This window comes from Perna viridis, chromosome 1 (genome assembly GCF_037379345.1).
Source record: "Perna viridis isolate PV_CMFRI_1.1 ecotype Kerala chromosome 1, ASM3737934v1, whole genome shotgun sequence".
NCBI classification, from domain to species: domain Eukaryota; kingdom Metazoa; phylum Mollusca; class Bivalvia; order Mytilida; family Mytilidae; genus Perna; species Perna viridis.
This window is the reverse complement of record NC_142445.1, coordinates 62751537-62767527: the sequence shown is the minus strand read 5'-3', so window position 1 is coordinate 62767527 and position 15991 is coordinate 62751537. Positions and strand designations below refer to the sequence as shown.

Below are 15991 nucleotides of genomic sequence, written 5' to 3'. Positions count from 1 at the left end.
AAATCTTAAGAGTCACTATCTTAAAGTATAAGAATAATTTATGGTACCGGGAATATCTTCTATACAACATTATTATTGTACGAAAACAAATAATAACTATCACCCTTAAAGTTCATTTCGCTCCCCTGTCTATTAAACCCCTGAGACTGAGTTTTGAAGTTGATGAAAATGATGATTTGACAGTATTTACTTCTTTATTATGTTGAGATTAAGTTAAAGGGTATTATGAATTAATAAAATTATATTTGATCAGATAAAAATGTCTCCCAAAATAACCGAATATGCGCTAAATAAAGCATAGTCTGAATTTCCTCTGACACTGCAAGCTTCAATTTTTTATCAGTTTTGATCGAAGATCAGAATTGATATAGCAGTCGTTAGAGCCTTGAGATTTGAAAAACCTGATAGCATCTGCAATAATTTACTGCAGTAAAATAGTTCCATTGGCATGCCCCATTTAGGTTCAAATACTGGTAGTTAGGTCCATGTTATAGGTATTTATAATATATCAAATTTACTTCTATGTCATTTGCACCAATAAACAAAACTAATAATCAACTTTTTCTGCAAACAATCCAATTAAAAATAGGTGACCTCTAACTTCTTATCAGTACCTGTTCAGTTGTTGACTGTTGATATATTCAAATTAAAAAAACTAATTAATGTTTAGCTAGAAATGAAAACCCTGCGAGGCTATAGATATATAGCTGAAGCTGTTTTTAGATATTTCATGCAGGCCCTAGCGTATCCAAATATGTACAAAACAGGGCAGTTGATTTGATCAAGAAACTTATATAGAGAAAGGGGTGCCAAGCTCTCAGTTGCTATACACTTTTAGGTCAAACGTTGTACAAAAGGGTAGCACAAACCGAAACATCCCGATTTATCACTCACTAAATGGTATTTTTAAATGGCATCAGTCTGTGGTCTGGAGATATTGCTTTTTGTAATAATCATTCTATTGGACTATTTTGGCCATGTATGAAGATAATAGAACTGCCGGTGCTCTAGGGCCATAAAAGTGCTTGGCTAGTATTGTCTGCACCAGGCATAATTGTTGAAATTATATTGTAAGACTTTGGCATTTATGTTAATATGTGTGTCTGGAACTAGGTGCCTAAGAAACTAATCAGTTTAAATTACACATAGATGTCTATACGATAACTTGTAGTATTTGAGATATGAAGCTTATCAACTTAGGAATATAGCTAGTTGAGAAGGACAAGTATCTAAGGAGATGATTTATTTCAGTGAGTGTGGCGGCTTAAGTTTGAATGATTTAACAGACTGTTTCAAACTGGAGGTTGATAAATTGAATTTAGAAACTGAGAAAGGTCAACTAGTAGTTTGTTGTTCAATTATGCAGTATGTTGGAGTGTTGTGTTCATTCATCTAGGTGATCCATGTAAACTGACATTGAACCAGAATATTACGCAAACTGGTGCATTGCTAAGATGCATTATGAATTTAGTGTGTTTTTTGTAATGACCTTCATAATCAGAATGAGGAATTTAAAAATAAATGAAAGTTCAATACTGACCATTTACAACAATAAGCTTATGTCTTGATACATTTTAATTCAGTTTCTGTATTTTTCTTTTATCCCCATTTTTTGCAATTTGACGATTATTTGAGGCGTAAATATTCAAACAATCAATATAAATTAATTCAGTACATAAGTACTTTGATTATTAGAGAGTGATGTCATCAGTTACCTGTGATTTGGGTTTTGGTTGGCAAACTAATCCATTTAGTGGTGTAGAGCATCAACTTTAAATCATCATAACTTTTTTTTATTTTTTAAGGTATGAAAAATTCGTTTGATTCCTTCGACTGCAAGTAAAACTCTTATTATCTGTGGAAATTTCAGATAAATATTCAGTGATTAGGCTATCTACAAATAAATTTTAAATAACAATGATAGAGGAAAAATAGAAGATTACATTTAAATATCACTTCAAATTATTTTCCAAGTAACAGAATAATAAATTTACAGACGAAATATGAGTTATTTCATCTAAATAAGCCATAAGGTATTTTACAGAATCTAAACTGACTTCATAATGGACATGAAATAACAAAGTGTTTCAATTTTGAAAATTGGATGGTTATCCTAAAAATGTTAATTGTTTAGTTGCCAATCAATTTGACAATTAAATGAGATGGAAATTAGTGAACATGACATCACAAATGAGATTGGTGAACTCTCCTACATGTATTTGGATTTAGATATGTCCCAACCTGACATATCAATATCCAAATAAAGAGAAAGGTTGCAGGGTCAGATGAATTTCAGACTAAATGCAGCATTGGTCAAATAAAAGAAGAAATGCATTGGTCAAATAAAAGAAGAAATGCATTTCTTCATTCACATTGGCCACTGTCCAGACTGTAACAGTTAAACACATATACATTTGTAGACAAGAATTAAGACATAAGGTAAAGACATAATGTAAAATACATATATAGTCATAATTGTTTAATGACATTTAAAGCTGTTATTGAATACATCAATAGATGTCAGGGAAAAAAATGTCATCATCGTCATTTAATGTAAGTTCAGGAAGTTATAAGTTTAATATGTACATGTATTTCTTTATTGAATAGCAAAACATGAATACAAACTGATTTTGCTTGGAACGACCCCAGATTTTAATTTTTTCCAAATAACCTTTTGAAGTCTGAAAAACAATGTTTTTTTTTCCTTTGAAATGTTAGTAATCTGTCAGTGGAAGGAGAACCAAAACAACAGGAAAATATATTTTCATCAGTGGTGTTCACAAGTGTGAATCAGGGTAGGAAACTCGCTCAAATTCTAGCCAGTCCTGAATACAACTTTTCAATACATTTACTGTATGGCTATATAGTTTTGCTAAAATTAGCCAGTCCTGCCAAAAAATAGCTAGTCTCGGGCTGGCGGGCAGGCAACTATTTCTAACTCTGGTGTGAATATGTCTATTATGTCAATTTATGTCACCATCTCCCCAAGTTATTATATAAAAAATTATTCTTTTACTTTTGAATTACCGATTTTATGCTGTTTAATTTTTTTCATATTGTCATGACCATATATTGCAAAATATCTTTGATGAACAAATAAATATTTCATATTTCATAAACTTTTACAATAAAATTATTAAATCAACAGTCTAAATTGCTTTTTATTTAGACATTGATATTTAGAATAGAGTGCTATATAAAAAGATGGATTTTCAGTCGTACCACACTTACAATGCTTCCAGTGACTTACACGCCAACCTAGTTTGATCCCAAACTCATTTTCCTGTATGCTGATACAGGTGGGTGCAAGACAACTCAGACCATGACTATTTGGACTGTGAAAAAAGACAAATCAGACCATCAAAATGGCCTATTCAAACCATAAAAAAGACATAGATCTTTAAGAGGGAAGATGCAAAAAGAAGCTTAGATATTAAAATGACATCTCAGACTGATTAACTGTAAAGTATTAATGTTCCTTTTATTTTTAATGTTTTAAAAATATATTGCCTATCTCCAATCTGTTATCCTTAATTATGTACATCATTAATGAAAACGTGCTGTTTACAAACTCTCTGAGGCAAAGTTACCCCATTTTAAATGGAGACATTTGGCTAATGTACAGAAAAATAGCAATGTCACAGTTCTAATAGATTATTACAAGTTACTTCTCTCTCTGATATACACTCCCTGGCAGATAGCATATAGATGAATATTACAATGATTTCATTATTTATTAAAAAACCCATCAGAATTATTCAAAATTCTATTGGATCAAAAACATGTCTGCTACTGTTCCATTGCAGAAATAATAAGCTTCTCCCAAACTCTCATCACCTGTGATTTTATATTTAAATAGTTTAAAATGTCAATCAAACAGGGTTTAACATCCAAAATGATTGAAACTTCAATGAAAATGAAATCTTAGTAATTAATATTGAATCAGCATAGAGTAAAATAAATCAGGAATCTAACTACATATAGATAGGTGTGTCATTAGAAGCATTTGAAGTGTGATGTAATCAATTACAGGTTAACTCGGGTAGAAAGGACTATTACTGAAAAAAAATCAAATATTGGCATATTGGTTGATTCATATTTGATGGACCTGTTTATTTTTTCCTGAATTTGCAGAAAGTAGTAACACTCAAAATGAGAAAGTTTAACTTCATTTTAAAAAATATCTTTAAAGGTCATTAGCAATGACCATAGACAACAGATTTCACTTTTTCTCCTCAGCTAAACTAGAGCGTGATTTCTTTTGTTCCCTTGAATAGGTTTCTACCTGAGATATGATATAATTTTCATTAATTTTTTTTGTTTTAATATATGTAATGTTTTAGTGTTTTAGATACAGAGCACCTTTTACATTACAAAAAAAACTAATCTGAAGTATTAAGAGATGATTAATGACAATGAGATTCAACGGATGAAACCATTGCAACTGTTTCAAGAGAAAAAATGTGTAAAAATTTGTGCTCCAATGGTCAGGTATTCCAAGTAAGTTAATGAGACTGTAGTTATAAGGTATGTGTGTTTTTTTACACTTGCTTGTTTTGTTTTCTTGCCATTTCTTGTAGAGAAATATGTTTATCACATTATTATAACATATTTTTTGGTTCCTTTACTTTGACAGTCATAATGTACATACAAAACTGGTGACATTGAGAACAAATATACACAATACAGTAGTTTTTGTAGACTGACAATTTGGAATTAGTTATTTAAATTTTAATCAACTAACAGAATCTTTCATTGTAAATAGTTTATTATTGTATTCTAAATCTTTATTCATTAACTTGAATTTTTACCAGAAGCTTGATACTTTTGAAAGGATTTTTGTTTGTTTTTATTTATTTCAGTTTTTTTTTTTTTTTTGTATTTGGTTTTGTTTCTAGCTACATGTACTGGTATATTAACAAAACACTTGTATATTATAAATAATGACATTAATGTTATTTGTTGTCAGTGTTTCTATTTATATTCTCTTCAGCTCTGATCTCTTACACACCTATTACCAATTACATTGTAATGCCACTGCTTAATGTAGATTTATATCTAAATATATTTGATATTGCAATTTTTTTTACTGTAAGTTTTAACTTTACATCCTCTAGAATTAACCAACTCATGCCGTTATTTTACTATTAAAATATTGTAGTCATGCTCTACTTATAAATGTGGTTGCTATTTTATTTAAAAAAAGGAATGAATCTGATATTTTTGTAATTCATTTTTAGCATTTCAAAATGTGTTAATGTTGTTTATTTTATATAAATTTACTGGATATAACCTTTTGTCAGCAAGGTAGATGTCTTGCAAGAAATTTCATAAGAACTGCATTTACATGCATTACCAAATAATTCCATGGCTTAATTTACATTTTATTACAAATTTTGATACAGAAAATCTTTGGATGTGTACATACTTTAATGAAGCAATCAATATAATTATTTCAGTGAAAAAAGAAATATTGTAATCAATGTAGTCGCTAATTTTCTAACAAATGATTGCACCTAACATTTGGATTTTTCTAATTTAAATACATGTATTATTTATTGTATTTAAATCAAATTATTTATCTAGTTCAGTTGATTGTATTTATTCTAAACAGTCACTGGACATGACCTTCCAACAGCAGCATGGCAAATACTTTTTAAGAACCATGGAAACTGCTCACCCTTCTTGAGCACCCTTGGTCACTCCTGGGTTTTGCTGCTTGTTTCTGTGTATACACTGTAATTCCTTTGTGTTATGTGTGACTTGTTATTAGTCTGTTGTCTTTCTTACGGTATGTTCCCAGCTGAACTTTGTTCACAAATCCACTCATTTCACAATTACTTTTATTAGTTTTTACTTCTTTTTTAGATTGTCATTCCGTATGTTAGTTAGAGAATATGGATGTGATCTGGCCTTCACTCCAATGATAATCTCAGATTCATTCATCAAGTCATTAAAAGCAAGAGACAGTGACTTCACAACTTGTGCTGGTTTGTTTAGTTTTATTATAATGTATATACAATTTTTGTTGTTGTGAATTAATTGGTGTTATGCTTTTTAATTTTGGGAGCTCAGAAGTCATTTCACAGTGTTCTTGAAAGGAAAAAACATCTATCAGTCATTTGGACTGACACTTAGATTTTTATCAGTCTGAAAAAAAAATTGTCCGTCCAATTTTTTTTCAATGAAAAACAAATAATTAATCCTATTTCATAAATACATACACAATTGTAATTTGTTTTATATCCTTTATTAATTAAATTCAATTTCATGTTCTGTGTGTGTGGTTTTTTTTTTTTTTTTACATTTCTGAAAGTCTTATCCTCATTCTGCTCACACTCTGACTCACTATCCATCTCATTTCCCCCCTCACTTTCAACATTACTTTCTTCATTTTTTTGCTCATTTTCATCATCTTCTTCTATGCTGTATGTTGTTTTCTCTTTACTTACTACAATCATTTCCAACCTCTCTGTTACTCTTACTTTTTTATTTATCTTACTATTTCCCTCTCTTTTACCCCCACTTTCTTTCTCCTTCTGTATTGTCCTTCCAAATTGAGCACGTCATCCTATTCTTGTCATTTTATAGCCAAGTTTGGCCAGCTATTGAGAAACAAGCATTTATTCTTTCATTCATAGTCCACATGTAAAATGTTATTATTTGAAGTTCTCATTTTTTTATTGAAAAAAGAAATTCTGGTCATTGTAATGCTCGAATCGGTAAATATTTCTGAAAATGTGGGAACAACATGTAAAATTTTTGTTGGACACTTGGTCGACAGGTACTTAGTATAAAAATCTTGTCAGACATTTTTAGTTTTTATTGGGCGAACCGATTAACCCAACTCTTTTCAAGAAATCTGTTTAAGAAACTCAATTGTATACACAAAATTTCAAAGTACTGTGAAAAAGAATCCCATTTGGACTTCTGGTTTGGTTTAGACGGGTATTTAGTTTACCAAGATTAAAAATACTTTCAAATTGATATTAATGGACTTCATAAAGTTTAAACATTTTTTTTTTCATATTATTCATGGTTCAGTTTAGGCAGGTTTCACTTTACCAGTTTCAATATGTTTTTTTCTGATTTTAAAGGTCAAGCATTAACTTCAACCCAAACAGACAGACATGTTTATTGTATGCATTTGATACATGTTGAATACAAGATTTATTCAATCAGATCAAGCTAGTAGGTTGGTCAGTCTATACACATGTAACACTAAAGTGTAAGGTTTTGGAAGAATCAGGCAAAATTGGAAAAATCAGAAACATGCATATCAAAACCCTACTGATCTGACAATAAAATATCACACAATGACACCTTCTTTATTTGAAAAGACCATTTTTTGATCCCTGCATCACTGGATTTGCTCAGAAATTTTTCTATATCATTTTAGAAGAATGAAGTTTTTGACAGAGTTATCTGCCCTTGAAATGTTTATTTTCAGTGCATTCCAGTGGTACTATGACTCAATATACCAAAATCGTATATAAAATCTTGTCTTTTTTCCTAGATTCTGGTGGTGCAAGTAGTCAAATTAAACTTTCGAAATGATGGGTTTTGTCATACCATGTTTCACTCACTGCCTGATTCTTACAGAGACTGACACTTAAAAGATTATTGAAGCTTCTCTTATTGTAGGCATCATCTCCTCTTTTATACCCTTTTTCCCATACATAAATCCTTTACGAGTTCTTGGGATTGGTTATTATGCCTTACTAATTGTTAAGAGTGGTTTGTGAGCTCTATAAATAATTTATTCAATAAAGATTGTGGACATTCATGTAAAAAAAAATTTAACGTGTCAAAAAAAAAAATTCATCTTCTTTTGTGAATTGGTACAAATGTCTGCAAAGAGTTATTAAGAGTTATTTGCGAATGTAGACAGTTAAATACTATTGCTTGCAAATGACAAAGATATGTTTATTTATAACAACTTGTAAGAAAGATTTGTGCATGTGAAGTGGGTATGAAACATTTTCTATTCGCTGAGAAAAAAATTACCAGAAATTTTATCAATTTTTTGTCAACTCCATGTCTGTTACAGAAAGTGAAAATAGGAATATTGTTTTTTTCTTTTCAGGTGATCGTCCTTTGATTGTCCAGTTTGCTGCTAAAAATGCTGAAGAACTAGCTGATGCTACAGAAGTTGTTGTACCGTATGTGTTTGTATGTGGTGGAATCTAGGGTTACCACATTAGAAAACAATGACTCTTCAGCATGTTTACCAGATTGTAATATTATACCACCACTCAATGAGTGGGTGGTATATTGGAATCTCCTTGTCCATTTGTCTGAACTTAGGGGCAGTTATCTTGGCTCCCAATAGATAAATTGATTTCAAATTTGTTTTGTGGCTTTATATAGATGGGACATATGTTGTAAGTGATTTTAGTTCCTATCTAATATCAATTTCCTGTTTCATGGGAATTTGCTATTATTCTTGATTTCCAAATCAGTTTGAATATTCAAACTTTTTATAAGAATTTAAGTAGCAATCTTTCTAAAAATCAGACAGAAGGTGATTTATGTATGTGAAAAAACCCACCGAATTCAGTTTTATTTTTTGTTCAAAAACAATTACTGATCACATAACCAGTCTTAGATTTTCATTTTGTTGTTACGCTTTTGAGAGAGAAAAATATATTGAAATTGGCACTTGGAAGAGTTATTGTTCTTCATTGGTTTCATTTGGTTGGTTTTAGTGGGAGATGGATGTATGATTTTCTAAAAAGTGCTGATCTGAATGCACGAATTATCATAGTTAAGTTAAAGTATAGCATATGTAGACTGAAAAAGCATCATTTGTTTGGTTGGTTTTTCTTCACCATGAATCACTTTACCATTAGCAGTGTCTTTATGAGGACTGGTACTTAAAGATTAGTCAATTATGAAAAAAATTATTTTCCTTTTGATTTTTGACATGGCTCTTCAAAAAGGAGGAAGGGGACTGCATTCATTTGTTTTTAAACTAGCTGGAACACTGATAATTGCATGTGATAAAATGTAATATTGTAATAAAAGTCTTAATAGTGTTGTTTTGATAAAGAAAATTATGGCTTGCCTATAACTAATGTATTTAGACTTTGATTGCTGTCTATTTACAGATATTCTGATGGTGTTGACTTAAACTGTGGATGCCCTCAAAGGTAATTGTTTGTGTGTTATAGTAAGTTTTCCGTATAAAAAAAATGTTTTACTACAGTTATAACTGTTTTTGAATTATAAACATACAAATATAACTGTAATATAGGTAGATGATATGAAAGCACTTTTTTAACTCACCTGGCCATTGGCCATGTGAGCTGTTGCCATCACTTGGAATCCATCGTCAATAATTTTTCAAACTCTTCTCCACTGAAAGTAATGAATGGATTTGGATGAACCTTATTATGATTGTTCTTTAGGATATCCTGCACAAAATGACCATTTTGATTTTTGATCTGTAGGAAAACATGGCTGACATTACTAAAAATAGAAAGGGGTCAGACTGCAGTTTTTTGCATAAATCTCTGAAACTGTTAGGTTTAACCAAATTCTGACAGAATTATAGTGTTTAACATGATCTATCTGGGATCCAATTTTGGTGAAAATCTGTTGACCCATGTTGAGTTACTGCCCTTTTGGGACATTTTTTGCTGGTTTTGATGTTATTACTTTAATAATAGAATATCTGTACAGAATTCAATTAAAGTAGGAATGATTTTTTCTTAGGGTACCCTGCATAAAATTTTTTTTCTGTTTAAAAATATGGAGGCTGTTCATAAAAACTGAACATGCGGATCAAAATACAGTTTTTTGAAAATAACTGAAAAACCCTTGAATTTAGCAAAATTCTGAGAGTGGGTATAATTGTTCACCATTAGAAAACAGACCTATCCCGAAATTTCCAAAATGATTTGTCACCCAATGTAGGAGTTATGGCCCCCAAAACAGATTTTTTTTAATGTTTTTTACATGTACAACTTTGGAAAACTTTTTTTTTTCTGTAACCATGCGACAAAATTTAATGAAAATTGGCATAATTGTTTTTTATTTAGGTTATCCTGCACAAATTGGTTATTTTAATTTTTTCATCTTTCAAAAAAACATGCCCATCATTACTAAAAATAGAACATGGGGTGAAAATGCTTTATTTTTTTCCTCAGCTATAGAAGAATAATGAAGATGAAAGCTACTCATAAGATAAACAATATTCTGAGTTGACTGGCAGTATTGAAATTATTTTTTAGACTGCCATTTTCAAAAAAGCTGCCACCAGACCTTTTTCACCAGTTGCTAGGATTCCAACGATTTTTGGTCTCTGGAGGAAACATTGTGTTCTAAGTTAAATAGTGATGACAACAGTTTGTTCTAGGTGGGCATTTTCGCATGAATTTTACATGTCACATGACAAACAAGTCTTAAAACCATCTGATGTCAATCAAAAGCACTTGTGGTTAATAACCGCCTTAAAAGTACTTCCACCGTGAAAGAAATCTGGTGGATGATTATTAAAATGTATCAAATTGATTATTTCATATAAATATGCCCATTTTACAGTAAATGATTGAAATTATATTTTACATGATTCAAATACATATATAGAAGTTTGAACTATATTTTGTTAATGCCTTTGATATCCATAAATGGATTCCATGTGATTGGCTACATTTAGAATTAAAAATAGGTTGTCAAGGTTACACATTTTAGAAACAAAATAAAAACGAAATGAAACAAAACAATGAAAAAAAGAAAAGAAAACGAAATTTAAATTTAAATTTTGAATCATCAGTATTGTGTTGATGTGCAGTTCTAGTAGTGATGAAAGTGCTGATTCCCTTGTAAATTTTTAATGAAATACTGAAAGAATAAATTACCATCAGCGGATTATAAATTTTTAAAATACCTATAAATATCTCATGACTTCAGAGTTTCAACGCCATCAGTGCTTTGATTTCAGTGATATTTGGCTAATGCCTCCTCAGACTTGTTGGAATAGCAGGGCATAAGGGGACCCCTGCCCAAATTTTTTTTCAGAGGTTCTAAAAATACTTTGAAGGCATTTCCAGCATTTTACACTGCCTTTGGTACTCAGTTGAACTTACAACATTCATCAATATATGCTCTTTTTTTTTAGAAATATTTTGTCGAACATGGTAACAAAGCATATCTTTACTTTCTTAGTTAATAGGGCATGGTTTGCCAGGTGGGCGATTCAGGCTCTTCAGCAGCCTCTGGTTTCCTTCAGAAATTTAGATCTTATATGTAAAAAGCCCATGGGATTGTTTTATCCTGTTGATTTTAAAATAAATATCTTATAGATGGGCAATGGCAGAAGGATATGGTGCATGTTTGATTAAGAAACCAGAGCTTGTCAAGGAAATGGTGACTCAAGCAAAATCAAGAGTTGATAATGAAGACTTCACTGTGTCCATAAAAATCAGAATACACAATGATATAAGGTAAACTTCCAAAAATGATTTTGTCAGTTAAGAAATTAGATCATGCCTATATTGACATGTAAATTGATTACAACTTAAAGAACTTGATCTTAATAATAATTTATTAGAATCTTAAAAATATGGAACACATGCTTCTATTGATTAAAGTATTTTATTTTTTTCAAGAGCCTGAAAATTGTATGTCTTTCTGTCTTTTAAGCTGATACGAATGTCTTCCAATTTTGGCTTTTGGCTAATTCCAACAGGACTTAAATTTTATCTGATAATTTGTATTTGAGTGTGCAGAAAAAGGTTACAGAATAAGTGTTTCATTCGTTCCAATCCAAGTTTCTTTAATTTATAGGTCATAGACTCCAAATTTTTTCATCAGATTAATACTGTTCAAGACATTTTCTTCTGATTTACTTTTGTAAGATGTATTTTTTTGTTCTATTACTTGATGACTTTCTTAAACTTGGTATACTCAAACTGGGAGTTTGATTGGTTAGTATCTGAAACAGCAGTACTCCTTTCATTTTAATTTTACATCTAGTAGGGCACTATGTTTTGCTATGTGCAACACTTTCATAATTTAACATAGCCCATCACTTACAAATCAAATGGATGCTTCTTAACCAAGAATCATATCAGGTTAAGAACAAGACACATTTGATAAAATCTCATAAAAGTTGGGAAGATAATATTTGATACTTTCTTGCTATTGATAAAGAGAGACTGTTGATCTCTGTCAAAAGGCAGAGAAAGCTGGTGTGTCATGGATAACAGTTCATGGTAGAACAAAAGATCAGAGAAATCAACCTGTCAATCTAGAAGCCATTAGAACAATTAAAGATAGTGTTTCATGTCCTGTCATTGCTAATGGAGATGTAAGATCACTGGATGATGTTGAAAGAATAGCTGATGTAACTGGAGTCAATGGTAAATGTTCAGTGATAATTGAGCAATCTAAATGTACAGCCATTGATTCTACTAAGATTTAAGACAGTGCAAGTACTATAATGTTGTGAGATTTGTTCAAAAGCTTTGCTGTGAGCAGGAGAAAATATGATGGATGGAAAGTTTTGCCAGTTTACAACATTTATTGAAAATGCTGACAACAATTTTGATGCAAAAATTAATAAACAGCCATACTAACACATGTAATATGTTTTCCCTGTATTATTTTGATTAAGAGTTCTAAAATAAAACAAATAGGAAAAAAATTAAACTGAAAGTATTATACTTATTATAGGAGTAACCAAGGGAACCAAGGTTTTAGTGGAAATCAAAAGAAAGCAATTCAGGGACAAAGACCAAACATGGAAAACAGACATACACAACAAAGAACATTAAGTAACTTAAATAAAACATACAAAATAACAAAAGCAAATGAGTAACTCAGACTATAATATAAAATAACAAAGAAAGTTATTCAATCTACCAAAAAGTCATATAAAAGTCCTGGTCATGCATTCTTCAGCATTCCAATATGACGTCTTTATATTGTCAAACAGTTTATGTCGGTACAACCCCACCTTTAGCACCTGTGCATTGTCTCTTTTCTTTCGCTATCGCTTCGAGACAAAACACTGATTTAAAAATGTTTACGCGATGATTTAATGGCTGAGGTTATCTATTACTATACTGATACTGATACTTATTCAATAGATGGTTTACTTGGATATGCAGTTTATTTCTTAATTAATCCAACTTCCATTCAGGGGAGGTTAAACAGAGCCGTTATTTTGGCCAAGCCTAGGGAAATTTGTCACAAAAATTACCGTATATGTCATATTAGAAAAGAAATAATTCCTTCCGGGGGTAGATTTGTACTGACATTTTAACATGGGTTTGGCATTTATATTTTCTTTTAACCACTTGTTGTCGCTCAGTGTTAAATAATCGAACATAAATGCTGTACCCATGTTAAAATGAGTACAAATCTACCCCTGGAAGGAATTATTTCTTAATTGACAAAACATATTGAAGAATTGCACTATTTTAAGATGGTCCTTTAAAAAGGTGAATGTATAACAAAATTTTAGTTTCGTTGATACTTAGGGAAAAAATTACTGTAAATGTATTAATTTCACAGATTCTGTCAAGTGAACATATTCACAGGTATCAGTTTTTTCGGCATCAAAAAATTATAAGTGTTTTATAGTGTTAAAAATAAATTTTGTAGGTATTATTTTTCACATTTTTCTATCCACTGTGTAAATAGCGAAAATGAGTACACTCCGAAAATTAATACTTACACAGTATCACTAATATAATTCAATGTTTATTTGTGTAAAATTAACATATGAGATATTTGAAAAGTTAAATAATATCTTTATATATATTATTATATAGTAATAAATATTTTCCTATTCAAATCAATAGAAAACAAAGCATGCAATATATCCCCGTATTTGCACGCAAACTTTCATTCATATTCGAAAAAATTCGGAGATGTTCCGAATACATTTTTAAACTTATTGCACTGTTGTCGTTTGCTAAAAAAATGGCTGAACGGGATATTGACAGGTTGTTATATAAATGGCAATGACCTCTTTGTATGGGTCAACATATTTCCGTGTTTGGTGACAGATATTGTGATTCCACTTTTCTTTCAAATAATACAAACAAAAAATGCATTCCTTTCAATTTTACTACAGTTTATCAAACATTCATAAATTCATATTGCACTAGTTCATATATTTATTATGCATCATATTTGAACTAGTGCAATAAAACACATACAACGTCAGATGCATTATATCCAACAAATTAGTATAATGTTAACTGAAATATTTATTACTATATAATAAAAGGGTTATTGCATGAATACTGGTGAATATTGTCCCTCGCAGAATATTCACCAGTATTCATGCAATAACTCTATAATATCAAATATTTTTATTTTGAAAACAAATATATTATAGGTGTAATGGCAGCTAGAGGGATTTTACAAAATCCAGCTATGTATGCAGGGTATGACATAACACCTTTGGAATGTGTTGAAAATTGGGTAAGATGAAGATGTATATGTTTGTTCTGTAAAAAGTTGATAATGGATAAATCTAACAGATTAACATACCCCACACCCCACATGGTGGACTCAGATACTCCCATACCCCACAACCCCTCATATTGGACTCTTGTGACTCGCATACTCAACACTTGGAGTCTGACATAGTCTACACACTCACATGTTGGGACACTTAAGACTCCCATATCCCAGACTCTTAGACATTCACATACCATACACACCCTTATGTTGGACTGTTAGACATTAAGTACTCCACACACCCTCATGTTGGATGCTTAGACACTGGTATACTCAACGAGACACACCCTCATGTTGGACATTTAGTGACTCGCTTACCCCACATACCTTTTTTTGGACTCTTAGAAACTCACATACCCCCCACACTCTGATGTTTGACACTTTAGAGACTCACATACCCTACAACTCCAGACACTCTCGCATTGGCCACATGGATGAATCTATGGTTTTGGTGAAGTTCTTGGTCATCAATAATGTTTTGTTAAATTGTATTCTATACAAGCTTTCTTCATATTGGAAAGAATTCTATTAAAAATTGAAAGCAGTTTCCAATTGACAACATAGTGATGACAGATGGACAGACAGTCAAAAACAATATACTCTCCTATGTTTACTAGTATATAGTTTAAGTAGGGAAAATATTCAGTAAATAATTTTGTTTTTAGCACATTTAGTAGACCAAAAGAAATGATAACTCACACTTTTATTATGTATCATGATTTTATGCGGATGAACAGAAAAAAAATTGAACAGGAGGAAGTGTTCGGCCTTTAGGCAGGAAATATGCTTCAGATTTTATTTTGACCTTACTTTCAACTGTAGTGTAACAGATATGTAGTGTCAGCTGCTATCTAGTTGGTATATTTTCTTTCGCCTCTGTTCATAAAGATTCATTGCTTATTCTTCTTTCATACTACCAGTGGATGCCAAATTACTAGTGAACTTTTTCAGTGTTGTTGAAAATAGTTGTTAAGTAATTAAAGTAGCTTTATTTTACTATTTTTTAGCTGAACATATCAACTGCATTAGGGACAACATACCAGTGTTTTCATAATCATCTTATTTACATGCTAGAGAGAGTTTTACCCAGATCTGAAAGGTACATTTTTAATGCACTTGGAAGTTCATCGGCAGTAGTTGACTACCTCAAAGAGAACATTGGAATTTGATGCAAGAACCATCCTTATAGTTGCTATCAAATATTGTTGACCACACTGAACTACTTTTAAGAGCAGAACATAGCATAAAGAATGTCTGTGTACCAAAATAAGTTAATGGTGTAACATGTGATATAAGATTCAACCACTAACCTGGTATTAAAGTAATTGTAAAAAACAGCTTGTGCAAAAGGCATGTGCTGAAAAACTGTTTTTTTTTTCTGAAGTAAAATCTAACCAAAGTATTTAATTTTTGTTCCTTTTGTAGAATCTCCAACTGCAGAGAAAAATAATGACTGCTCTTATTTATACTTAATTTGTCAGTGCTGTTTTCATGAAATTTTATTGAAAAGATC

At 30.9% G+C, this 15991-nt stretch overlaps 1 protein-coding gene across 5 annotated transcripts; it reads left to right on the top strand.

Moving 5' to 3' along the window:
• Positions 1 to 105: 105 nt before the first annotated feature.
• LOC148629775 (tRNA-dihydrouridine(20a/20b) synthase [NAD(P)+]-like) lies at positions 106 to 15880 on the top strand. 5 transcript variants are annotated; one of them, XM_088556970.1, is made up of 9 exons: positions 106 to 220; positions 4344 to 4500; positions 5869 to 5990; positions 8087 to 8162; positions 9111 to 9152; positions 11307 to 11447; positions 12157 to 12365; positions 14354 to 14439; positions 15486 to 15880. In XM_088556970.1, the coding sequence occupies exons 2-9, from the start codon at positions 4403 to 4405 to the stop codon at positions 15645 to 15647; spliced, it is 936 nt and encodes a 311-aa protein (XP_088413096.1). In that variant the 5' UTR covers positions 106 to 220; positions 4344 to 4402; the 3' UTR covers positions 15648 to 15880. The 5 variants fall into 5 exon arrangements, with proteins under 5 accessions (XP_088413096.1, XP_088413097.1, XP_088413107.1 ...); XM_088556971.1 differs by having other exon boundaries at positions 116 to 182; XM_088556981.1 differs by having other exon boundaries at positions 137 to 220; positions 4352 to 4500.
• The last annotated feature ends 111 nt before the right edge of the window (positions 15881 to 15991 follow it).

Coding starts and splice junctions, on each gene's coding strand:
- LOC148629775 (XM_088556970.1), top strand. CDS start 4,403: ATGATTAATGACAATGAGATTCAACGGATGAAACCATTGCAACTGTTT. Junction 5,991..8,086: donor TGACTTCACAACTTGTGCTG/GTTTGTTTAGTT, acceptor TTTTCTTTTCAG/GTGATCGTCCTTTGATTGTC. Junction 8,163..9,110: donor GCTACAGAAGTTGTTGTACC/GTATGTGTTTGT, acceptor GTCTATTTACAG/ATATTCTGATGGTGTTGACT.